Genomic DNA, 27,794 nt, shown 5'->3' with positions numbered 1-27,794 from the left:
ATTGATTAATAGGCTTCAAGATAGGCTGATTCAAGCACAGCAAGGGACATAATTATTTTGGAGTTTGAGGAGAAGCTATAAGGCTTCCAGTGTGAACTTCTGCAATGGAGATCAAAATCACTTCATTCTATTAATTTGGGAAAATTGTACCACTAACTGCTTCATGCACACTGAGAGTTGACAGGAGAGCTAAATCAAGACAAACCAAAATCCAAACATCTTTTTAAAAAAGATGGGAGATCTGACTTACACCTTTTGAACTCAGAGTTGAGAGTACTGGGCCTTGACTTCTTGGTATAAGACTGAAAATTTGAGTCGCTCTTAAGATTTTTTTACTGTTGAAATAACAAGCAGAATAGTAGTGTGATCCAAGGGCCTCTGTACATTCATGTAGTGCCTTGAAATTTAAAAAAAATCTTGAACTTGAGCCAGTGGAAAAAGAGCCATTGGAAGAATTAATAGACAGGGAAGATGGGAACATAGCCATAGGCTCTGTGTTGGCTAAAGGGGGTGATATGTGGATGTCTAGGAGGCTGGAGAAGAGGATCTAGGATCTGGATGAGAGGGACAGAAAGAAAAGATCTGATGCAAGTATCAAGATGGAGATGAGTGACAGTGATTGGTATGTTGAGCACTGAGAGAGAATTGTGGGAGTTTTGGAGAAAGATCATGGGGCGTTTTAGCTGTTAGCAGAAGTTCTGAATACTACCAAGTTTGAATTAGATCTGGGTGCTGGTACACGTGCTGCCTCTTCCAAACTTTACAGGTCCACTGTTTGGACCAGAAGTAGTCAGGGCTTCATGAGTGATTACTGCCTAGGTATTTGAAGAAGAAATTCAGTATCCAACATTTTGAAGTATTCTTAGGAATCAAGATTTACAACTTAATATAGAGGTCATTAAACCCTAACAGGTACTACAGATTTTACTTGCCACTCTTTTTAGCATTTGCACTTAGAATCACGACAACATGGTGAAAACATTTCAAACTGGTTTCAGAAATCAAAACCAAAGCTGTTGTGAATAGGGATGTAAGCGACTAGTTAACTATCTGATAAGCTTATGCTTATTGGATAGTCAACTAATGATGCAACTAGTTGCTTTCCCCCAACAGGTACTACAGATTTTACTTGTCATTCTTTTTGGCATTTGCCCTTAGAATCACGACAACATGGTGAAAACATTTCAAACTGGTTTCAGAATTCAAAACCAAAACTGTTGTGAATAGGGATGTAAGCGACTTGTTAACTATCCGATAAGCTTATGCTTATTGGATAGTCAACTAGTGATGCAACTAGTTGCTTTCCCCCATCAGAGAGGCAGCAAGGGGGAAGCAGGAGCCGGTGCTCGGGGGGAGCTAGCTTAAAAGCTGGTTTCCCCCAGCACCGTCTCTGCTGAGGCAGGGGAAGTAGAGGCACAGTGGGAAATGGCGCGAGCAGGGACTGAAGCAGTCTCCACTTGTGCCGCTTCTGCTTCAGTTTTGCTTTTGAAATGTACAAGAGCCCCAGTCAGTCTCTTGTACATTTCAAAGGCTAAGATGCCATAGGGAGCAGGGAGTCCTCGCTGGCCCCACAGTCCCTGGAGGCTTCCGCTTTTGAACTGTAGCAAGAACTCTTGCTACAGTTCAAAGGTGGAGGTGCTCTTGTAGACTAATCGAATAGTTGATGGAAATTCCATCGACTATTTGATTAGTTAATTAGTCTAAATTTAACATCCCTAATTGTGAATATTATCAACTTGCAACCTTCACAAACTTGCAATCATCACAATGTGCACACTCTAAGTGTAATAATCTAAGGTCACAGTTCATGGCTGCGTAATGCAGACAGACATGCTCAATCTTTTTCTTTGAGCTGCTCCTCCTCCCAACCTGCTAAAAAAAACTCCAGAGCCCAGCAGGTGTCCTTGTACAAGGGAAATATCTTGCACTGAGTGTACCAGCTGCAAGCTGATCTCATTATCTTCCTGGAAAGGTATTTGCTCATGTCCTACTTGGTAGGATGCAGACACTCACTCCTTAATAAACATTATTGATAGCAGTCAGATTTCATTACTGAGCAGTTGACAGTAGGTGCTGTCCTTACCCTCTGACTTTGGCTGAGCTGTACTGAGGATTTAACCACACACTTCCTGGGACATATAGCAACATCAAAGCTGCATTTTGTTCAGTCTGCATGTTAGTACTTTCTCATGCAGAGATGACTTTGTGAACATCTGGAACCCCATCTTCACACCGGAGTTTGCATTTGTGCATAACTTTTTCAGTGTTCTACACAACGTCAGGTGTTCAGGAGGGATGCTCCCTCACCCTGCTGAATTATTTTGTCAAGTGTATCAGCTAGATATTAGAATTTGCTACTCCTCACGTCAGAATCCAGGTTGCACAATATGTGTTCACTGACCGAGATTATGGCAACAACACTAATCTGCTTGTGGAGAGGTTAGAGAAATTCAGCCTTGCCCACCAGGGTCTCAAAGACTGCTCACACTATTGGGTTGAACATCTCAGGGTTGAACATCTCAATGTCCAGAACCTTGGAGCTGAGCCACCAGAACCCCAGTGTGGATATGCTTATGTATTGGCATAGGGGTGTCAGGTGGTATGGAGTATTGACACATTAATCTACTTAGTTTGAACTGTGTTTGTAGAATATCTCAGAAAACTGGACATTATTTGACAAGTAGTACTCACTGTCTCCTACACAAAGTTCATATATTTGCATTGAGACAAAGTTCAGGGCCTATCAGACCAGTGTATTTCTCATATTGCTAGTACACATCAGAAACCTAAACTATCTTACAAGCAGTCTCTGCAGCTAGACACATTCTTTGTGTTTTCAGCACCAAATCCATAACATAGTTTGATTTTGTGCAAAATGTCATAATATGAAAGAGAACTGACCATCCTTATGTTATGTTCAAAAGTGGTGTTGCATACTTTTCAGTCTAGTCATCAGAGATGAACAAGAACACCCCCAAAATGCTGATTTCAAACTCTTCACTGATGTATGAAGAGGTGTATGCCCTGTCCTTACCAGGTGCCACCTGTGGGGCTGCTCAGCAATTTGTTTAAAGGCTTGAGCCAAATCTGGGAGCTTCACTAACCTAATGTGATACCATCAGCTATGGTCACTCTGGCTAGCACAACATTCCTCTGTAGACTGTGTATTGATTAGATGAGTTGAAGTGGCTAATTACAGATTAAATAACAAATAGTATGGTAGCACCTTAAAGACTAACAAAACATGTAGATGGTATCATGAGCTTTCGTGGGCACAACCCACTTCTTCAGATGTGCCCACAAAAGCTCATGATATCATCTACATGTTTTGTTAATCTTTAAAGTGCTACCGTACTATTTGTTGTTTAAGTTTATCCTGTACAGATGAACTCTGCTATCCCTCTGAAGCTTATAAATTAAATGAATTGCATTAATTTACTTTGGGGGATGGGAGAGTGGTTTGATGAAATCTCTTGTAATTCATATGTGCGCAAGTTCAAGGTAGTTTTGGAGAATACAGTTTTTGGTTCTCAACTTGGACCCCTTATCTAAAGCTATGCATTTTAGTACAGTTTCACAGTGAATTAGAACAAAGATGGAATATCCCTTTTATTGTATCTTCCCACAGCCTTTCCTAGCCTAGAGGAAAGGCTTGTAAATAAAGAGTCAACATATACTAGTTCCCCCCCACCCCACCCCACCCCACACACAGTGTTTTCCACTTGATCTTCACAGGAACAAAGTTCATTCTACAAAAATTCTAATTAAAACTCCTGCTCCTGTTTGTTCTGGCAAAGGGCTTGTGCAATACAAAGAAAAAATCCTTTATAGATGAAACCAGATAATTTCCCCTGACAGCTAAGCACAGTTGTAAACATAATTGAGACACTTCAGAAATTTGCCAGAGTTACAGAGAAAATGTAATTTTATGTGCTGAAATGTAATCTATTATTTAATCATTGGTTGGGAGATTTCTTAAACATGTTAGTCTATTTAACATGTGGCTAGTTACTATTGTTGGGATTTTGTGGTTCCCAGAGAGTCAGGTGCTGGGCAAAATCAAGGGTCTTGAATTGAATTGAATTGAATTGAATTGAATTGAATTAAATTCAACAAGACTTTATTCAATGTGCACAAAGGGAGAGCCCCTGGTACTAAAATCAGGCATAGCCCCTCAAGCAAGGAGCTCCTCCCCTTGCTGTTTTATAGCACATGGCAGTTACAGGTTACATAACACAAACTTCTAAACCAATCAGATTCAACCTTTCCATATATGGCTTTGTTTGTCACATGCTTGTACTTCTCCACTCCACATGTTGAGTTCACCCCCCTCCCCTTGGCCTTTTCTAGGCTGTTGCTAGGGTGGTGAGCCACAGCATGCTTCTATATGCATACCTACTTTCCAAATCACATTTTGTTTAAAATGAACACATGCATACCCTTCACTATAAACATCTTATTCAGTATAGGTGTCCTGTCTTCAAATCATATTCTCTATTCTTGCATCTGACAAGGTGGTCTTTACTCATAAAAGTTTATGCCCTAATACATCTGTTAAAGTACATGTACACAGCAACATCATTTTGAAATAACTAGCATTATTTAAAAATAACTTAGTCTGCATTTACACAGAAGGCAGTTATTTCAAAGTAATGTCGAAATATTATCAAGCTGGAGGACTTCTTACTCCAACTCCTGTAACCCTCATTGTATGAGGAGTAAGGGAAATGGGAGGAAGGGTGCTCTATTTCAAAATAAGTGCTGTGTAGATGCTTCCAATTTCGGAATAAGCTACACAATTGATGTAGCTCAATTTGCATATCTTATTTCGAATTAAGCCCTGCTGTGTAGATGCACCTTTAGTCTTTAAGGTGCCAGGGGACTCCTTGTTTTTCTACTTACTGTTTTTAATCATCAATAGTGCTATTCAGCTATGAAACAGATATATATACACACACACACTGTATTTCTCAAAACAATATTAGTAATTTTGAATTAGTTTTTATTGGTGATACATGAAGAGCATAGTTTAATTTCAGATCAGTAAGCTGTATAGGCAGGGCTCACTAGCCGCGCGGTTCTGCGCTATGTGCATGTACAGATCACTCTGCGCCGGCTCTTCCGAGGTGTAATCTACTCGCCGCGGGTGAGTAGATTACACCATTTGTCGAACCCTGTGTATAGGCAAATAAAAATATAACCTCTGACTTGTGAAGTGTGAAAATTTGACATTGAAATACATTGAGAATAAATATGGAACTCCACAATGTAATTTATAGTCGTCTCTAACTGAAGATTATTTAGCACCTTCTAGGGTCACATTATATTTTGGTGTAATGTTTAAATTCAATAAGTTGTAATAATAAGAAATTTGTAAAACCGTTTTGTCATGAAAAAGTTAGCCACCATAAAAATGGAATATTTGAATAAAAATAATTTATGCCAAATTTGTAATGGAGCTGCTGCTAAAATGTAACCAAAGCAGTATTGAATATTTATTTTAATCCAATTTTATATGAGACCTCAGAAGTATTCAGTTGTTTTAATTCATTTTAAAATTACTTTAATGGTACAACTGACAGGCTTTTGTACAAAATAAAATAAGATGATTGATGTAAGTTGAAGTATTTGGCATGGCCCGGTTCTAATGGATGAATGGCATACAATCCCTTTATATACCTGACATCTGAGAGGCTGAGTTATACAAACATTTCAGCTTCATCACATTTTTGTAGACTACACAGAATGGCTTATAAGTATTAAATGCATCAAATGCATTGCTAAATATAGTTCTTTTACCTGTAAGTCATTTTGTACATATAGGTCTATCCCATAGAGGAGCTGGCTGTGAACATTATCGTATAATTCTGTATCCTTTTTTAGGTGTCAACCAATGTTGGTTCCAGCCATGTTTGGTACAATAGAAGACATTGGGCCTGACTCATCACATGACGGGTAGATATTTTGCTTTTCGAAGTTGGAAAAGTAAACATCCTAGTTGATTGAAAATTGATATTTATAGAAACTCAGCACATAAATGTAATTAATTTGTAATTTGTTTCTACAAGTTCATGCCCCGTCAATTGGCAAAGCAAAGCTGCTCTTCTTTAAGGCTCCTTTCCCCGTTGGATGTCTGAGTCTTGATTGTCAGTGTAATACTTTCACTTTAAGTGCTATAGAGACTTCCTGAATATTTTACAAAACTCCATTTCATTATTTTAGTACCTTTTCAGTTTTTTGCTGAGCATTATTAAGGATATAACATTTTCAAGGGAAAAAAAAATTTAACTTTTCAAAATGACTTTGAAGATTCATTTACCATTCTGTTTTTAAAACTTTTTTTGGTGGTTTTCCTTCTCTGTTAAAGGGCTTCTTCTGCATAGATTTTTTTTAAAGTCTTTGAAAGCTGCATTGGTGACTGTCCTTCAAGGATTCAAATCTAAAATGTCATCTTAAGATTTCATAGGCAATTACAAAATCTTTTAGCTCAACTGTTGCCTGCTTCAGTTTCATTGTAGCCGATAGATATTTGCTAGGTAAGGCATATGTGTAATTTAAAACAATAATGCAATGAATTTACAATCCTCAAAACCTGCTATATATAGCTTAGCTAATCTAGTCAAGGGATAGGTCAAAGCCTTTTAGTGTAAGCAGCTCACCAGGAGTAACCATAGATAATAAGATCTCACAAGACAGAATGCTGTAATGACTAAACTGCTCACAGAGAAACACAAGATGCTAGTTTATACCAGCTTGGAATATTTTAAATTAGGAATATAAGCAGATATCCAATCAGAGGAATACCATAGTAACTATTTTGACAAATAAGCTAATATAAACTTGAGGTAAACAGATTAGTAATGAAGGGCACTCCAACATTCATAGAGTGAGGAAATACAAATAAGAAAAAGGGGATTAAACATCAACTGAATATTCATTAGGCATGGTGGTATTAATGTAACATATTGTTAAAATTATATCCTAGTCTGTGTGCCTTGGGAGAACCAAGATGACAGTCATTGGTGATAGATATCAGAGGGGTAGCCATGTTAATCTATACTCACAAAAAGGAGTTCTATGAACCTTAAAGACTAACAGATTTAGTTGGGCATAAGTTTTTGTGGGCAAAAACACATCTCTCCACAGGACTCCTCTTTGTAGTCACTGATGATAGGGAAGATGACTGTTCATTATGAGGTAATCAGTATAATTCATATACAATCAATAGATCAGGCCAACATGCTGTAACTGTAATCAGGGTAATCTTTAGTATTTCTTTTTTTCTCTATACCTTTTTTTTTTATGCAGGAGCTCAAGTAAGCCTCTGTCTGTGGGCAGCAGCTAGCATCACTGCAGTCCCCCAAGCAAAGGTACAATAATCATAGAAAATTAGGGTCATTGAGTCCAACCTTCTGCTAAAAACAGGACCAACTCCAATTAAACATCCCAGCCAAGACTTTAAAACCCTATAAGGATGGAGATTCCACTCCTCTCCCTAGGTAAACCTTTCCAGTGTTTCACCACACTTCTGGTGAAATAATTTTTTCCTAATATCCAACCTAGACCTCCCCCACCACAATGTGAGGCTTTTGTTTATTGTTCTGTCATCTAGCATGACTAAGCAACCTATCTCCACCTATTTTGAAAGCCCCCGCTTTTAGGTAGTTGAAGACTATCAAATTCCCCCTCTCTCTTCTGCAGAGTAAAGAAGCCCAGTTCCCTCAGTCTCTCCTCATAATTTATGTGCCTCAACTCCCTAATAATTTTCATTGTCCTTAGCTAGACACTCTCCAATTTGTCCACTTCCTTGCTGTAGTGGAGGGGAGCTCAAAATTGGACACAGTACTCTGGATGCAGCCTCACCAGTGTCTAATTGAGGGGCATAATCACTTCCCTTGATCTCCTGGCAGTGCTTCTATTAGTTGAGCCCAATATGTTGTTAAGCAGCAAGGGCACGCTGTTAACACATCCAGCTTCTCATTCACTGAAATCCCTAAGTCGTCTTCTGCAGAACTCATCATCATGGCTTGGCTTTGCGAACGAAGATCTAGGAAGGAAATCCACGTCTTCTGCAGGCACGCTGGTGGCTGACGAGGCCTATGTGGGACAGGCAGGTCCTGCCACAATGGCTGCAAATATAGGTCTGATCCGGGATAGGTGCTTAGGGGTCACAGTTCTTCTTCCTTCTCCTTTTGTCCTCCATACAGGCCCTGCGGGTATCTTCGAAGAAGGAGGCGGCCTGGTGGACTGTGTTCCGCCAGGAGTTGCGATCAGCTGCTTGTGTTGCCCACTGACGGTGATCGATACAACAAGCAGTGAGGGACTTCTTCAGGGAGTCTTTGTACTGCTTTCGTGGTGCCCCTATGTCGCGGTAGCCAGAGGACAGTTCCCCATACAGCACGATCTTGGGTAGGCTGTGGTTCTCCATCCTGGTGATGTGCCCTGCCCAGCGAAGCTGTATCTTGAGGAGCATGGCCTCGATGCTGGTGACCTCCTCTAACTTGAGGACTTCAGTGTTGGCGACGAAGTCACTCCAATGAATATTGAGGATTGTGCGGAGGCAGCGCTGATGGAAACGCTTGAGGAGACTCAGGTGACAACGGTACGTGACCCAGGACTCAGCGCCATACAAGAGAGTGGTCAGCACAACAGCTTTGTAGATGCTGACCTTTGTGTCTCTTTTGAGGTTGCTGTTGTTCCAGACACGTTTGTATAGTCTGCCAAATGCACTGTTTGCCTTGGCCAGCCTGTTATCGACTTCTTTGTCTATCTTGGCGTCAGACGAGATCACGCAGCCCAAGTAGCTGAACTGGTGGACAACTTTCAGTTCTGTTTGTTCAATGAAGATGCTTGGTGGATGGTGCTCCTCGTGGGGTGCGGGCTGATGAAGAACTTCAGTCTTCTTCAGGCTGACTTCAAGACCGAAGATCTGAGCAGTTTTTGCGAAACAAGATGTAATTCGCTGCATAGCTGCCTCTGTGTGACCAAGGAGGGCGGCATTGTCAGCAAACAACAGCTCCCTGATCAGTTTCTCCATGGTCTTTGTGTGGGCCCGCAAACGCCTTAGGTTGAACACGCTCCCATCGAGACGAAAACGGATGTATATGCCATCAGCGTCGTCGAGGTCCTCTGACCTGCTGGAGCATCATGCTGAACAAAATGGTGAACAGTGTGGGAGCAAGAACACAGCCCTGTTTTACGCCGTTTGCAATAGGGAAAGGCTGCGAGAGGTCGCTGCTATGTCTGACTTGTCCAAGCTGGTCTTCATGAAGCTGGATGATCATGGTGAGGAACTTCGGTGGGCAGCCTAGTTTTTCCAGGATTTTCCAAAGTCCCTGCCTGCTCACGGTGTCAAACGCTTTTGTCAGGTCCACAAAGGTGACGTACAATGCTTTGTTTTGCTCCTGGCACTTCTCCTGAATCTGCCTCAGGACAAACACCATGTCTGTGGTTCCCCGGTTGGCTCTGAAGCCACATTGTGTCTCTGGGAGGTGATCTTCTGCTATCGCAGGTACCAGTCTATTCAGCAGTACTCTTGTGAGGATTTTGCCAGCGACGGACAGAAATGTTATTCCGCGATAATTGGAACAGTCTGACTTCTCCCCTTTGTTCTTGTACAGGGTGATGATGACTGTGTCCTTGAGATCATGAGGGAGTTTACCCTGCTCCCAGCAGTAGACGAAGAATTCATGGAGTTTGGTATACAGTGCTGGGCCTCCGTTCTTCCATACCTCAGGAGGGATGCCATCAACTCCTGCAGCTTTACCACTCTTCAGCTGTTCAATGGCTTCCTCAGTCTCTTGTAATGTTGGTGCCACATCCAGTTGAGTTTTCACTGGTTGTTGTGGGATGCGGTCAATCGCTGGTTCTTGGACTGAGCGGCTAGCATTGAAGAGGGTGTAGAAGCGCTCAGACCAGCAGTTCAGGATAGAGTCCTTTTCGGTGAGCAGTTCTTTCCCATCTGCACTCCGCAAGGGGCTCAGGCTTTGGTACGAGGGGCCATATACCACTTCTAGAGCTTCGTAGAATCCCCTGTAGTCGCCAGTATCAGCGCAAAGCTGAGTTCTTACTGCGAGGTTGGTCCACCACTCGTTCTGAATCTCTCGAAGCTTGAGCTGGAAAGTGCTGCATTCCAGGCGGAAGGCTGCTTTTTTGTGCGGGCAGGATGGTTGGACCATGTGGGCCTGGTGTGCTGACCTCTTCTTTGACAGCAGCTCTTGGACTTCTAAGTTGTTCTCATCAAACCAATCCTTGTTCTTCTTCATGGAGAATCCGAGGATATCTTCAGATGTTTGCAGAACAACGGTTTTGATACTATCCCACAGCACTTCTGGAGCCGGAGGCGAGTCTGCTAGGCAGCTCAGTTCCTCTAGACTGGATCGTAGGCTCTCCTGGAAAACCGCCTTGACTGCGGCAGACTGAAAGCTGCAGACTTTGAGCTTCTTCCTCTGGGCACCACCTTTCCTTGGTTTGGGCTCAAAGTGGAAGCTGAGTTTGCAGCGGACAAGGCGGTGGTCTGTGTGACACTCGGCGCTGGGCATTACCCTGGTGTGAAAGACATCTTTTAGATCACGCTGGTACACTAGGATGTAGTCTATGAGATGCCAGTGTTTTGATTGAGGGTGCATCCAGGTTGTCTTCAGACTGTCTTTCTGCTGGAAGATAGTGTTGGTAATGGAAAGCTGCTGTTCCGCGCAGAGTTCAAGTAACTACAACTTAGCTAATTGGTCCCCAGCCTGTTATAGTGCAAAGGATTCTTCTGTCCGAAGTGCAGGACTCTGTACTTATCCTTGTTGAACCTACTCAGATTTCCTTCGACCCAATCCTCTAGTTTGTCTCGGTCACTCTGGACACTGTCCCTACCTTCCAGCGTATCTAGCTCTCCCACTTATCCTCTGCAACTTTGCAGATGACACTGCCATCCTTCCCATCATCCAGATCATTAATGAAGATGATGAACAAAATTGGCCACAGGATTGTAGTCTGTTTGGTACCAGCTGCCAAATAGATATTGAGCCATTGTTCGCTACCCTTTTAACTTGATGATCTAGCCAGCTTTTTTATCCACCTTACTGTTCATTCTTCCAATTCATAGTACTTAAATTTGCACCAGTTGAGTTTACCTAGTTTCAGTGCACAAATACAGAAACTTTGATTACAGATCACCATATACCATGTGTAGATCAGGCTGTTAGTTCTTGTCAATATTCATCTGGTCTTATGTGGAAGGGAAGAAGGGGTTGGTTTAAGATGACAGTGTAGCAACCACTTCTTCACAGACTAAATTTGAGCAATAGAATATTCCATCTTTGAGAGATAGGCAGGTCTAAATGAATATGCTTGTACTAGTGAAAAGGTAAGAGAGGCTGTGTTAGTCTCTTCATTGTCTCAGATTATCTCAGCAATCATAGCTAATCTTTTCTCCTCTATTTATCATACATGGTCTGTCAACAAGCTTTGGAGCTATCATCAGTGTGTAAACTTTACCTAGAGCAAGAGCACTCAGTCTGGAGTGTATGGTGGAGAGGGGAGAGGGGGAGGGGGAGAGGGGGAGGGGAAGAGATTTTAGAAGTGTGACTACTGTACTTCAAAATACTGTTGTTAATATTTGCTGTTGTTACCAAGAGAGACTGAAATGCCTAAGGTGTAATAGAAACTACAATGTATTACTTCTTTCCATTTCCCTGTTGTTTAATATAAATTAAAACGTAGACGTATCCTTACTGTGCCTGTGATATTTTTCGAATATATGTGCACAAATTCTGATATATTTTATATCTAGCCTATTGCCTCATTTTGTCCATTCTCTTCTTGATCTTCGCTTCTGGCAATGGAGGACTGTAGATTTTTTCCTGAGCAGGTCAGCATTCCTCCTTGGTTAGCAGGAGGAGGTAATGTGACATGACATGCTTTGCTCCTGGCTGCCCTCTCTGAGGCTAGACTTGCAATGTCTGCAGCGCACAAACACTGCTGGACTAGAAGCAAGGGAATAAGTTCAGACAGCTAACTTGGGACCTCAACACTTCAGTGGCAAATATATATATATATTTTTAATTGGAACAAAGGTAGTCTTGGACTGAAACTTTATGCCAAACTCTTTCCCAAATTCTGTCCTAATTATAAATGCCTAAACATGTATCCCATGGAAATACAAATACAGTGGACACTAGTGGAATTATATGCATGGCAAGAACCTGATGGAAATCAATTTGTCTCTTGGCTGTTTGATCATGAAATCCGTAATGTGTGTGACAGCTGTTAAATCCACAGAAACATTAGAAAAAAACCCTCTACAGCATCCAGTTTCATTCTTTACAAGTGCAGTGACTAATACCCTTGGAAATCCATTTCAGATTCTTTTTGAAGTGATGGGAAACGAGTTTTACATGTCCTTCATTGTCCTCTTTCATGGTGATAGGGCTGTTCATGTGTATACAATAACACCTTTGACCTCTTCTGATTTAAGTAGTTTCACTTTCAGGTGGGGGCACATGAGTGAAACACATTGAAAGCCTAAACTTAAAAAAGAAAAGAGAAAAAAAGCCTCTAGTGGCTCAGGGAGCTCTTAACCCTCCCTGGATAAGTTGACAGTATACACAGTGATATCTGTTACTGAGACCAGATTATATTGATACTTTACATGGCAGATGCCTTTATTTCTTCCCTCTGAGTAACATTAGAAGTCACATTTAATCAAACACCTGAATAATATTTTTCTGTCTGCATAGCTAAGATGATATTCCTGAATTAAAATAGCTTTTAAATTTTAAATGGTAAATACAAATGTATTTTTCATGTTATACATGAACTCTACAAACTGTTGAGTTTGAGTTCTATCAATGACATTTTGATACCATGCATTCAGTCAATACAGAAAAAAAAATTAGTGGAGAGAGTCCCTAAATTCTGCAAGTATATGTGTTGGTTAGTTTACAAAACCCATATTCTGGATACTCTGTGTAGAGGAAGTTAAGATAATGAATGTAAGACACATGAGCTAAATATATTTCATGGTCCAAGACCACCAAAGCAATATCTGGAGTATTTAGAAAATTATAATTTCAGTAACAACCTTTGATGATGTCTGCCCCGCTATGGTCCTAGAAGGCTTAAAATAAACCTAGAGAGGCTGAGTGGCAGGCAGCCACAGGTGAGGCTGCAGATAATTGGGTCACAGCTAACCCTGATAAAAGGGAAGCTGCAGACTAGAGTAAGGAAGTCTGCTGCAAGGAGCATGTGGGGAAGGCTAGCTTTCTAGAGGGCTGTACAGCTAGCACCAGGAATGGCCTTGCTAACTCTGGCAGGCTTGAAGTCCTTGGAGGAGAGAGTTTAGGGTGGGAGCCAAAGATGATGGGGGTGTGGGGAAGTAGCTAAGAGAAGCAGGCATCAGTAGAGTTGGAGAGACAGTGAGAGGATGCTACTAAAGGGTCCCTGGGTCGGGGCCCAGAGTAGTGGGTGGGCCTGCCTCCCTTTTCCCTTCTGCACTTGCCATTGATGAAGGTGGCCAGGATAGACTGAGGTTTGCCTCTGGAGTAAGAGGCCAGACTGAGTAGTGCAGTGGGCCCCTGAGACAGTGATAAGACAGTTGGTTGCTGCTCCCCCAGGAGAGGGGAGGGGCAGTGGCTCTGGGACTCCGCCTGGGGACTATACCCCCAGGCAGATGCCGCAAACTGGGACCAACACAGGTCCAGACAGGTAGCACCAGAAGTGGTGGCAGTGAGGCACCACTAGTAGATGGCACCTTGAGGATGGGGCGTGGGGTTTGATAGAACTGATTTCCAGCAGTACTGGCTTTCTAGCTTAAAACATCTCTCTGGGCTGGAAGATGTATTGTGGTTTCTGCAATTGTTTGGAGTGTCTGTTAAGAGCATTACTTCCCGGATGGCTACTCAGGCATATTATTTACCACAGATTATTTTGTTATGAAGTCTTGCTCTATTTTTTTTCTCTTGGCTCATGCATCTCCCTTGTTGGGTTGGGGAGGTTGATTGTAATGGATTGTAATGGAAGTTTTACAGCGCATTATTATTTTTGTATTTTTTACACCCAAAAATTTCATCACCCGCCCGGCTACGTTTACATTGTTTAAACAAATGTGTTGCAATGGTAGAAAAAATTGTCTGAAAACCGTAGATACTGAGTGAGGGTACTTAGTTTTTTTTAAAGGGGTACTTTATTTAAAAAAAAAAAAAAAAAGGTTGAGAAACACATGTTTAGAGCATTGCTTTTAGCTACCTCCTTTGGCCATAGACATACGGTAGAATTGCAGAATATAGATTCTTGACTGTGTCTATTCCAGATTATTATTAGATAGAGGACAATAGAGAAGAGATGGCAAAGAGAAGAAATAAAGTGAGAAAGGAGAAGGAATCAGAGTAACAGTGTCTCACATTTCAGTGTTTGGGATTCAGCCAGAGCCATAAAAGGAGATGTCCTCACTGGATCCCTCTGTGTGGCCTGTTGTGGTCAAGCCATTTCTCAGGATCAAGATGATGAATATCCAGTGTTCCAGGAAGTGGTAGTGATGATGGTGGCAGCCATGATGGTGAAGTTGATGCCATCCCCCTCTCTTGTCTTTGTTAGCCAGATTCATGTTAACTATCTTTTCCTCCCAAAATCTATAAGATCCTCAAAAGGGAAATGATGTATGAATTAACATGTTCACTCAGTTACGCTTACTTTCCAACACACCAGTTTTATTAATGGATATCTAGTCTATCACTGTTCTGTTTACCAGGCATGAACTTAATACAGTCCTTGAAATATATATCAATAGGTCTTGTTTGAACATATTCAGTCCGTGTCCCCCCTCCCTTTTCTTACCAGTATTTGTTTACTTAGGGGAGGCCATACTGGATCAGACCATAGATGGATCAGATTCCATCCTAGCCCAGTATCCTGAATTCTGACATTGACCAGTGCCAGGTGCCCCAAAGCAGATGAATATAACAAGTAATCAAGTGACGCATTCTCTGTAGTTCATTCCCAGCATCTGGCAAACAGAGACTAGAACACCATCCCAGTCCATCCTAGCTAATAGTCATTGATGAACCTATCCTGCATCAACTTATTTAGTTCTCTTTTAAACCCAGTCATAGGCTTGGCCTTCACAACATTCTCTAGCAAAGAATTCTACAGGTTGACTTTATGTTGTTTGAAGAAATACTTTATTGTATTTCAGAAATTTTGTTGCTTTACAACTGACTTACTTTTTTGCAGGTTGTTAACCAAAGGAGAAAGCAGTGCGTGAAGTGTAGGCTCTCTGCTGTCTGTGAGCCCCTCTCGAGCTCTTTCACTAGCAAACCCTTCTGTCAAATCTTTATCAAGTAACTGAATTTCCACCATTAAGCAAAACTCAAAGTTCATTGGTGACAATATGGAGCAAATTTGATTTAGGATTAAAATCAAATGTCATAATTCAGTTTTTATCAGATATGAAGACTTATTTTAGACTAGGATTATCTGTGACATGGACCAAAGTGGAGCTATTGAGTAAATTTATCAGACCTTTCTGAAGAACAGATAACACTGAAACCTACCTATTTATAAAATGTCTGGAATTCCTATTTTTTCTACCTGCTTTCCTGTGAGACAGTGATGATATAAAATACTAGCTACTGTGGTGGTGTATAAAAGCTGCTTTGATTTTTGTGTGTATTGATGCTCTTAAATAGAATATCTTAATAAAAGGTGTAGTGGAGCAAAAAGATCTTGGGCAGTGAATTGCTTATCTATCTAACCAATGAATTGCGGCTAGTATTTTCAGTAGACTTTTAAAAGCATCTTATGTTGCTACTTTATAAAAGGCATAGTGTAGGTAGCTTTTAAACATACCGATTATTGAGCTACACCTCTTCAGAGTTTGAGGTTTTTATTTCTACAGTTTTAGATTTAATTTCCTGTAATCATATCTGGGTCTAGTTTTAAATGTGTGAATTAGTCTTTATTTGAATTTTATCAAAGCAAATTTAAAAGGATATGGTTAGTCTAAAAAGTTCCCCCGTTAGTATGAAACCTCTGTACTGAAATTGTCGCCGTGTCTTAACCTTTTTGATAAAGCAATCTATCTTCCTGATGGCTTTATACTTTAAAACAAAAACAAAAAGAACAGGCTTTTATCTAAAAATCAAATAATTAACTAAGCATATTTAATATTATGTTACATTTAAAAATCTTAAGCAGCTCGTCGCTAGAGAAGTGTTTCCCAACTTTATTTGGCCATGGAACCCTTTTCAGAATTTCAAGGAACCCCTAGGTTTGTCAAGCGCAAAAAAAAAAAAAAGCGGGGGGAACCCAACAATGCATGAAAATCACATTCCTTCCCCGAGACCCCACCCCTTTGAGGCTCTATCCTCTCTGTTCCCCTTCTCTCCATCACTTGCTATCCCCAGCCCTTATACACTCTCACTGGGTTGAGACAGGAGGTACAGGCTCTGGGGTTGGAATGAGGGATGTAGGTGTGGGAAGGGGTGAGAAGTGCAAGCTCTGGGAGGGAATTTGGATGCAGGAGAAGGGGATGTTGGCTTGGGGAGGGGGCTCCAGGCTGGGGAATGTTGGGCTCAGGTGGAAGGTTGGGGTGCCGAGCAAGCCGCAGGCTTGTGGGTGTGAGGGTGCAGAAGTTTGGGTTGGATATGTGAGGGGCTCAGGGTAAGGAGGATGTGAGTATGATGGGCTCAGGACACAGATTTGTGATGTGTGGATGGTGTAGGAGTGTTGTGGCAGAAGACTGAGGATGTGGGGATGCAAGAGTTTGGGGATGTAAGAGGCTCAGGACAGGGAGTTCCAGTGTATGATAGGCTCAGATTTGGGGTCAGGTGGTTCAGGAGTGTTATGATGCTGCAGTGAGATGGGGATTTGGCCCCAATTGGGGGCATGTTGGTCAGGCCTCATTTTTAAATAAAATATTATGTCAAACTCAAAAGGTTTTAGCATCGTCTTTATTTATGAGCGGGGCGGGGAACCTGTTTTGAGTCAAGGGTCACTGACCCACAGAAAAGTCAGTTGGGGCCACATAAAAGAGATACAAAAAAACCCTTCAAAACCCCCAGGCCTCACTAATGTGGTTCCAGCTGTGCTGGTGTGAGCAGGGGACAGGGTGCTAGTGGGTGCTGGGGCCAGGGAGAAGGTGCTGCTGGGTGGCAGCATGCTGGCATAAGTGGCAGGGTGGTGGGTCAGGATGTTGGGGTCAGGGACATGGTTCTGCTGGGCACTGGGGTGGGTGGCAGGGTGCTGGGACAAGGAACAGGGTGCTGCTGGTTGCTAGGGTGGATGGCAGGGTGCTGCTGGGTGCAAGGGTGGATGGCGTGGTGCTTTGTGCTGGGGTAGATGGCAGGGTGCTGGGGCCAGGGTCCTGGGGTGGGTGGCAGGGTGCTGGGGCCAGGGCCAGGGTGGTGCTGGGTGCTGGAGATAGTGCTGGTGGGGACAGGGTACTCGGGGGGGGGGGGGGGGGTCTGAGCAGGGGAGAGGAGAAGCTGAGACCAGTACCTGGCAATCCTGCAGCACCTCTGGGTTCCAGGAAATGTGCAACTGCACTTCCCCTCCTCAAACAGCTGGCGTGCGCTGCCTGAACAGCAGGAGCTATTGCACTCCAGCAACTTACTTCCACGATGCCGTCCTGCAGGGGAGAGAGGGAGGTGCGGGGAGTCCCAGGGCAGAGAGCACTTCCTGCACAGTCGGAGCTGTGCAGATCTCGGTCTCCTGACTCTTCTCCCCCGCCTCCACCGCGCAGAAAAGCCTCAGAACTAAGTTACTTGGTGCCACATCCCCAGCTGTTCAGGCAGTGTGCACTGACTCCTTCGGAGAGAAGTGCTTCCCTCCCTGTTGTGGGTCATGTGGGGTCACCCCTGTCCGGCACCCCCCTAGTGTGCCGGCTGGGAGCGACTGTTCCCCTCTGCCCCCGCCTTGCTACGCCTCTGCATCGCCAGGGAGGAAAGGGAAATAAGTGTGCTGCTTCTTTAAGAAGCTGGTTAGCCAGCGGTCTCTCTTTCAGAGGGGGTGAGGGAGTGCTGGCTCCTTGCGGAACCCCTATTTTCGCTTCGCGGAACCCCAGGGTTCCACAGAGCACCAGTTGGGATACACTGCGCTAGAGTAGTCTGCCAACAAGGTAAACCATTGTCTTATAGAACTATGTATGCTGCATGTAAGCTTCAGGATCTTATTACTAGAAGTAAAGCATTGATTTTCCATGTATACACTTACATAAGTTCATACAACCTTTTTATTAAAATAAGGGGTTTCTATAGCTTTTGTGAGTTGCGAACAAACTATCAATTTGCTATTGGAAAACTAAACTTTTAGGAAACTGCCATCTCACTTTAAAAGGATTGCTTTCTTTATTTTTTAATGGGAGAATTCACACCAAAGCAAAATTGAAAACAGGATTATTTAATAAAAACTCTTGTTTGTATTGAATTTTCTGCTACTAAACTTTTGTTTTAATACACATTTTTACTCTTCTACTCCAGCTTCTCCTGTTTTATCCTGCTTTGAAGTCACAATCCTGTTCTTATCACACTAGTCTATTGTCATGGAAACATTTGTGCTTACATTGATTCAACATTGACTTCACTATAAGGTCAAATGGACTCAGAGCATTAGTCAAACAACAGTGATGGCTTTGAGTGGAAATGTGAATTGAATATAAATATGCGTAACTTGAATATGCTTTATGCAAAATGGGGCATGTAACCATTGTTTGAGAGCTTGTAAAACTTGTATACAGAGTAAGACAAATTTATTTGGGGTTTGGGTCCTATCTGGGGCTATGCTTCAAGTGCTGTCAAGTCCCTGTAACTGAGCCCTCCTAAAGCTGATCTGATATCAGGGTCTGTTACTCTACTGGGGCAGGGGGATGTTATTCCAACTGTGGGCCCTTGCCTCCAGAAACATGAACCTCTGGTTCATCAGGACAAGGGGTGGGGCAGGTAGGTGGGCTCGGTAGTATGATCAGCTTATCAGGTGACAGTTTCGGGAATTTCTAAGAACCAGCCCATACAGTGGCTTGATAGACTTCATTGGGTATTATCTTTATTTCTAACCAATCCATTTTAATGTAGGTCTATAGCAAGCTGCTGAAAGACCTTAAGGCTTTTCAAGAAGGAAAGAAATTCTTGAGATAACCTAGCAGAAACTATTTTCTTCTAACCTAAATTGAAAAACACATCTCTCTGGAATGGCTATAAGCACAAGACTGCCTCTCAGGAAGATGCATAGTGGGAACCCTTTCCTCAAAACCACATTCTACCTTTAACTTGTTCTAGTTAAAGCTGCCAATTTTTAATACAAACATCAAGTATAGATTTGCCTCTATACATTTTGTAGGCTTGCAGGCCAACCAAGCATTTGGTGTTAGAAATAATTCTGTTAAAATATACTTTTTTTCATAATAAGATCTATGTCATTTATTTTTGTATTCATATTTTGATATATAAAAGGACATTGAACAAAAACATAGAAAATCTATAGTCTGTGTTTTTTGTGATGCAATGAGTTGAATCTTTAGAGGTTAAAGATCCAGTCCATCTAGTTAAAATCATCCTTCGGCCATATATGATGATTACTTTTGATTTGTCTAGCCATATCACAAGAGCACCACATGCTTTTCTAATATTTAGTATTGTACACTATGCCATTTCCCTAAAATGGCAGTAATATGGTGTCAGTAGTCAGTATTGTGCTAAATTGACCACGTTTTGTGCATAAGTTCGTCCTGAATGTGCTTTAAGATACTGTCCTTGACATCATCATGATTTGCTGTGTATTTAGCAGTCTTGAAAATTAAGCCACTCAGGAGCCTAACTTTTCAATCTATTACTTTTGAAACAATCTGAGCATCTGAATATCTTTCCAGTGGGAAGACTTGCTGTATTTTATTTTAGAAGTAACAACTATCAATTTGAATGCAGTGAGATGTAAGTTGGGGTGAGCTACAAAAAGATAGCCTTTGTAATACTTTAGGATTTATTTAAATCCACAGATTACATTAATTTATTATAACTATTCCAGGAGATTCTCTTTATCAAGCTTAGGCATTTCTTGCATATATTCATATTTAATTTGAAGTTAAGATGTAGAAAAATGTTTTACACGATATTTTAATAGGAATAAAATGTTGCTCTAAGTCATATACTTAGTGTAGTTTGTATAAAACTTCTAAATATTCCATACCTAATAGGTTTGAATTTAAAGGATAATAGGCCTTTCAGTGAAGAATGCTATAAAATTTTCAGAACAGGCAGATCAGTGCAGCTTAGTCATTAAATATTTCTTGTGAGCTATTTTTGATTTTCAGAACAAACTTCTGGAATGTTTTTATTAGAACTTGTAAGAATATATTTTGCCTCTTAGGGTAAACATGAGATCTTAAAATAACTGGTACTATTAAAGAGCACTTCTGAAAATTGTAAAATGACTATGTGTATCACCAGAACCCCGGGTGAAATATGACTTTCTTGCCTTTTGAGATATGGGGTACTTTAAAAAGTATTAAATAATTATGTTATGATAAAGTGTTGATGAGATCTCCTTATATGGAAGCTTCAATGTGTGGAATGTATTAAATGCAGTTCACAAGGCTGGAGGTTTGTTTTTCATATTTTGGCAGAAATGATGGAATTTCAGTTTGTGCAGTTCAAGTACATTTTTGTTAGATGTTTGTCACACTTTTAGTCTTTACCGACTGAAGTTGTTCATATTTGTTTTCCATTAATATTCCTTGAAAAATGAGTGGTGCATTAAACTTCAGTTTTATAGCAAGTGAAAAATCAACAACACTAAAATCTCAGATACATAGGGGATGCCATCTTATACGTTGGGAGGTGTTTTAATTTGTTTTTACTTCCTATCGTAGCACAATATTCCCTTTGAAATCTAAAGTTCCTATGAAGTTGTGGGTTTCTTCCCACTTCTGAAAAAAAAATACACGTTTATTTTCTTGGTGGTGCTTCTCTCTGATAACTAAGGGTGCTTTTCTGATCTTGCTTTTTTAAATAATGAAAACTGTAGAATAGAGGAAAATAAATTATGTAATCCCTTCTTGAATGATTTACATAGAACATCAGAATACCATACTTTATTATTGTAATGCCTAACAAAGAGCTGGCTTTATTCCATTTCTAGCATTTGGCTTAAAAAGGTAGCAGTTTACTGTGAAAGCACAGTTCATTTCAGATGCCAGTTAATGAATGGAAAGACTGAATCTTTGTGGTCTTTCATGGTGATGCACATTGTAATGGGAAAACAGGCATGTGCACTGCCAAACACAGATTATGTATATTTACATTATTTCATTTTTGTTACCAACAAATATCATTAAACAAGTGGACAAGTAATATCAATGGGAATTTGCTGGAGATACTTTGGGAATGGGGGAGGCTTCCATAGCTTGTGGAATTTTTAAAAGTTAGACAAGTGCAAGTTCATATAATGTAACTTTTTGAGGAGATTTGCTTTACCCACCTCCACAGCTTGCATCAACTTTTATTGTTAAATTAGCATGTTTAGAATGTTTAAACAGAAAAGATCTTTAAATGGTTTTAAAAACAGGCATACTCAGAGTTCCACCTTTAACTGACACTAATTACAATATCCCACCATATGCTCCCATAATTAATTTAACAATTTGTGACATCAACTTAATTATGGAATGAGTTTTTGGAAGTATGAGAAGATTGATGAAAAGCATCTTTGTGGAATGGTTGAAATTTGAAAGAGTCTGTATGGATTCAAGCTTGGAAGGAGATTAGTCGGTCGTATTTGCACTATTAATTCCTATGGGGAAGTTCAAATGAGGTAGCAGCGTTGTACTTGGAGAAGGCATACAATCATGTGCCAAGAAAACTAGTTATACCTCTTTAAACAGTGCAATCAAACAAACAAACAAACACACCACAAAACCTCGTCATTCATGCATAGGTTTCAAACTGTTGTTTTAGAGCAGGTTATATTGGATAGTCATATGATATACATGAACATATGAAATAGATAAGATTTACAGATGACTGTCCAAGTTGAACACATTTGATTTGAAATAGCTTTTCTTCTAGATGAGCTCCATACAAGTCTGACAATCCCCACCAGCCCTGTTAAGGCAAAGAAAGACTGTCTTAAAATAAATCTTAACCTCATCTGACCAGCATTTATAGCAGTAACTGCACCACCAGTTTTACCCAAGTGCCCCACTGAGAGAGGTTGCCAATTGGTCTACCACTGCTTGCTGGATATTCTCAGCTGTTGTGCAAATCTGCAGGAGGTTCCCCTATTCAATACTTGGGAATGCATGTGATATGGGATTTGATCACAATGGATGTGTGAAGGAAAACTGGTTCACACTTACGGCAGCTTTACTGAAAAGAAGTGAATCCACTGCTGAAAGGGATAAAAAAGGAGACATGGGGTAGAATACTCATGTTAAAGAATCCATCAGGGGAAAAAAAAAACCTTCAAAAATGGCAGGCCAGTGGCTTGAACAGTGATAAGATGGCATATATGGAGGCAAAAAATGTTGACTGCTAGAAGTGTGAACTGTGATGCATATATAACTATTTAAGAATACAGGAGGGAGAGAAGACCATCTCTGGACTCATCATTGCAAGAGAGGAAATGAGAGATTTGAACAAGCTTGCTTATGTTAGAAATGAATAAAGTATATTGTAAACAAAGGGTCAATCAAAGTGTGAAATGATTATTTTGGAAGAGTAATGAATGAGAACCCAAGGAAGGAATTAAGAATGTGAGAGCCAAACTGGAGTGCAATAGGTTATCTCCGAGACCAAGAGGTTGCAGACACATTTAGGAATATGAAAAAGAGCACCACATCCGGATGAAATACAACTGGATGCAATCAAATCACCAGGAAGGAAAGGCATCAAGTACCTGACGAGTATGGTCAGCAATAGTCTTAAAGTGAAAATGACAAATGAATGGCATAAAAGCTCTATGTTGCCTGTTTATAAATTTAAATGAGGTGTTAACACCATGTGCTAATTATTGCCCAATTAAGTTATGAAAGTGGGAGCGAAGATTATTAAACAGCTTCTGTATGAAATGTTTGGAATTTGGAAGGGTCAGTATGGGTGCATGTTGGTAAGGAGCACAGTTTGATGCCATACTTGCACAATGGATACTCATGGAGTAGTTCAAAGAAAAGAAACATCAACCGGTGTTACCTTTGTGGACCTGGAGGTAGCTTTAGGGGTGTTAAATTTAGATTAATTAACTAATCAAATAGTCGATGGGATTTTCATTGGCTATTCTATTAATTTATAAGGGTGCCTGCCAGGCTCTTGCTACAGTTTAAAAGCGGAAGCCCTGCAGGGAGTGCGGGGCCAACAGGGGGACTGGCCTCACTCTCCCTATGGCTCCTGAGCCTTTGAAATGTACGAGAGCCCCCACTTTAAACAGTGGCAATGTAGTTTTGAGCAGGCTGGACTTAGGAAGGTGCATTTTGGTAAAACTAAGACTGTGATAACTGAGGGAGGATAACTCCCCATAAAAATATATCGCAAGGAGAGAACCCAGAGTGAAAGAATTTAAATACATAAAGCCAGTGGTCACTGAAAATGGTGCCCTTCTGGCCGGTGCCTTGCATCACACACAAACTGCATGAATCAAATGGCCAGAGCTGATCAACGTTCTGTGTTTTAAAAAAAAAATGCTAAAAAAGGCAGAGAGAATCTATTAAATGTTCCCATACAACAAAACAAGTCAAATTTCAGACTTGGCCAGCAACAAAAAATGGAATCAGTGTATTCATCAGATTTTGAGATGGTTTTATGAAGAAAGGCTTAAGGGGCCTAAAAATATTCTCTCCAGTGTTGCGTTTATCATTTCCCAGGAAAATAGCTCCTCAGCCCAAGTGAATATGAACATGTTGTTTGATGAAATAGAGATGGGGAGCAAGAAGTAGGATTCAAAGAGGGGTGATGTGAGCAGAGCGATACCCTAAATTAAATGGAACAATAGTACAGGCCTGCATCATCCAGATTAAATCATTTGTCACAACACTTTCAGGCAGCAGATTTGTTTTTGATTTAAAGAAAATGGAAACAAAATTAAAATTATGCCAGAAATAGTTGTATATACATCTGTGATGTTTTGTATTCTATGAATCATTTTAAAGAGTAACTTTAAATGGAGTAACTTTTTTTAACTTGTAATAAATTATTTAGGCTTATTGCAATATAAACATAAGACTGAATGGAAACTCTTTGTCCCCACTATTCCTGATAGAAGGCTTTTCCAGAACCTCACTCTTCTTCTCCCTTCCTGTTGTTGTTGTTTTACTCCTTGCTCTTCCCCCATTCCTTCCCAAGCATTTATAGAGCTATCTTGTCCTCCCTCATCCTTCATTTTACTAGGCTAAATAAGCAAAGATGTTTCCTCTCATAAGACAATCTCTGCATTCCTCTAATCATCCTTCCTCTAATACCCCTTTTCTGCATCTGTTTTCAGTTTGAATTAATCTTTCTGGTTATATGGGTAACCAGAATTATACACATATTCCAGATGAGTAGCTTCTTGTGCTGCAATATCATCAATACTTCTCTATCTCTACTGAAAATACCTCACCAGATATAGCCTAGAATCGCATTTGGGGTTTTTTTTTATAGTCACATCATATTGGAGGCTCAGCCATCTTGTGATCAATAAATTCACAAAGGTCTGTCTTTCTCTTCTGTCATTTCCAACTGATGAGCCCCAGCTTATCACAGAAATTCTTATACATCTAGAAACAAGACATGTAGGCCGTACTTACAATTTGGAGGACTCTATCCTGATAAGCAACCATTCTGAAAGATTTTTAGGTGGATAATCACCTGAATGTGAGCTCGCAGTGTGTTTTAGCTGGAAGGGGTAATAGGTAGAGCTCTGTGGATACAAATGTCTACCTGCAGATGCGGATACCTGCTGATAAAAATTGGTGTACACTCATCCACAAGGCTCTATTTCCAGACGGTGCCGTGGCCAAAGGAAAGGAACATCATGCCACTACTCCTAGGAGCAAGCGCCTTATGTCAGTAGCTCCTCCTGGCTGTGCAGCTAGAACACCTCCAGCAGCTTCTCCTATTTGGGGTGCTGTAGCTCTGCTGGCAGTGAGACTGGGGCAGTACAGCTACAGAGCTAAGAGGAGCTGCTGGTGCAAGGCACTGGCTCCTAGGACCAGCTGCACTATGCGCCTCTCCTTTTGCAACAGCATCTCCTGGGAATAGAATCCTGTGGCTCAGCAGATACCAGTTCCTATCTACAGATATCTGCATTGGCGGATAGACATTATATCCATGCAGGGCTCTACTAATATGCTCTGTAGATGCATAAACAGGAGAGTAGAGAGATTATTTTTGTGTTTGGTGCAAATGTGACTGTTACTAGATTACTGTATCCAGTGCTTATTTGCACAGTTCAAGAAGCATGTCAACTGGAGAGAGTTCAGAGGACAGTCATGAAAATGCTGGAAGAATTATAAAACATGATACTCACTTTAGCTAAACAAAGACTTGATTTGTCTGTAAGTACCTACATGGGGAACATGTATTTGGTAATGGTTCTTCGGTCTAGCAGAGAAAGGTATTTGTGATCCAGTGGCTGGAAAGTGAAGCTAAAAAGATTGAGAGGAAATAAGGTATACATTTTTAAATTAAGGTAATTTAATCATTGGAACAATTTTCCAAGGGTCACGGTGGATTCTCCATCACTGGCAAATTTTAAATCAAGATTGAATACTTTTCTAAAATATCTGTACTAGGAATTATTTTGGGAAAGCTCTGTAACCTGTTACATAGGAGATCAGACTAAATTATCACAATAGTTCCTTCTGACCTTGGAATCGCTGAATGTCATATCATTCTTCCTGTATAATTTTCTGATGCTCCTCTGTAATTAACAGCGTCTCCCAACTTTGTCCTCCGCAAACTTCATTAGCACACTAGAGCAAATAATCATGTATATTGTTACCAAGAACAGTCCTCAAGGAACTCCACTAACTTCTCTCCAGCCTGATAATTTTTAGAATAATCAGTTCTTCTCTTCCCTTCAGCCAGTTCCTTACCCCTTTCAGTTTTTATTAATGTCTTTTTTCATTAACTAATCTCCATATCAATTTCTTTATTGAAATCCATATTTGATACATTGTATTTCCTTTGTCTAAGAAACTCAGTTATTTTCTTTTTTTCGAAGAAAGTTATTGGGCTAGTCTTGCATAATCTGTTTGGTATACCCATTTGCATTTTACCAATTTTACTGTGTTTTTTCCATGTCTATAATTGTCTTCAAAATTTATTCTAAAGAGAATTTAGCTTTAAAGGTGAATACCTGTTAAAATCAAAAGAATTTAGTTGTCCATATAAGCATTCCAGTTATAACAGCCTTGGCTCTTAGATAAGCTATTTATATGCCATGACATCTGCATGAAAAGTATTCAAACCAGGACATTTGTCTGGAAAACCATGTAACTAAATCTTAATATATTCTTTGATAACATAACCTTAAGAATATCGATACAGGGGGCCCTTGCTATAAGTCCAAGATATGTTCCTAAAAACTTAGACTTATAGTGAAACAACTTAAAGCGGGGAATTTTTTTCCTGTAGCTGACTTCCATTTAAGCAAATTTGGGGGAGTGTTTCACACAACTTATAGTGGGGAATGGGAGGATTTATAATGTATCAGTTCTTACAAACGTCAACGACTTTAGTGTGGAATGGATGTATACTGTGGCAACTTATAGTGGCCACCCCCTGTATGTGGAAATAACTTGAAGTTAAGGCTCACCTCTGCCATTACACTTGCTACGTTCATTAATTTAAGGTTTGAAATTTTTCAATATGATCATGTATTTCCATAGTGAAACAATATGTATTCATTTGAAATAATGAATCGTGTGGAATTTTGTCTAGGATTTGGCTCTTGTTGCCCCGGAAGCTCCCTCAGAACAAGCCAGAAGAGTTTTTCAAACATATGATCCAGAAGGTAAAGTAACATTATTTAGCTTTTTGTTAAAATCTGTGGGTATTGAGTGACCTGACAGACTTCAGATCTTCATTGACTGGTTTTAAGTATGAAGAATCTTTTTAGAAAACTAAGGCAACAGTTTCACAATACAGGCAATCCCCAGTCACAAACAATTTAGGAACATCCACACATACAAACAAAAGCTCACCTGCAGCCTGAGGCAGGGATGTCCTTAGGATTTGTGGGGTCGTAGGCAATGCTATTAAACTGATGCCCCTTTGCCCAACAGCAGACCAAGGCGTGAGGGATTGATGATTTTTAGAGCTGTGATTTTATAATCCTTAGCAACACAATGAAATATTTTTAAACTAAGATCCTATAGATCAGTGGTCTCCAAACTTTTTAAGCACAAGCTCACATTTTTAATTTAAGTGCAACCCAGGATCTAACTCAAACCCAAATACCCTTTCCCTGCTTTCTTCATGCCCCATTTTGGAGGCCCTGCTCCTGCTCACTCCGTCCTCGCTCTTTCCCCCATCCTTCCTCCCTTTTTCCAGGCAGGGACAGAGGGTTCGGGTGCATGCTCTGGTTTTGGGCTAAGGGATTTGGAGTGTGAAAGGGGCTCTGAGTGGAGCCTGGGGCAGGGAGTTGGGGGTAGGAGGAGAGTCAGGGTACAAGCTCTGTGAGGGCATTTGGGGGCTCAGGACTAGAACAGGGGCTCAAAGTGCAGGTGGGACTCATGACTGGGGCAGGGGTTTGGGATTCTGGCTCCAGCTGGACAGTGCTTATCTCAGGTGGCTCCTGGGTGGTGGTTCAGTGGGGCTAAGACAAGCTCACTTCTTCCCTGA

At 40.9% G+C, this 27,794-nt stretch overlaps 1 protein-coding gene across 2 annotated transcripts in view; it reads left to right on the top strand.

Annotated features, from left to right (window-relative positions):
- Window positions 1–27,794, top strand: part of MINDY3 (MINDY lysine 48 deubiquitinase 3) — an 80,238-nt gene that overhangs the window by 40,344 nt on the left and 12,100 nt on the right. For both annotated transcript variants that reach the window (XM_075922447.1, XM_075922448.1), the window contains one exon: window positions 26,892–26,964. In XM_075922447.1, the coding sequence (XP_075778562.1) occupies window positions 26,892–26,964 (73 nt within the window). The remainder of the gene's footprint in view (window positions 1–26,891; window positions 26,965–27,794) is intronic.

This window comes from Pelodiscus sinensis, chromosome 2 (genome assembly GCF_049634645.1).
Source record: "Pelodiscus sinensis isolate JC-2024 chromosome 2, ASM4963464v1, whole genome shotgun sequence".
Lineage (NCBI taxonomy): Eukaryota > Metazoa > Chordata > Testudines > Trionychidae > Pelodiscus > Pelodiscus sinensis.
The sequence above is the reverse complement of the archived record's forward strand: the minus strand, read 5'-3'. Positions and strand labels throughout refer to the sequence as shown.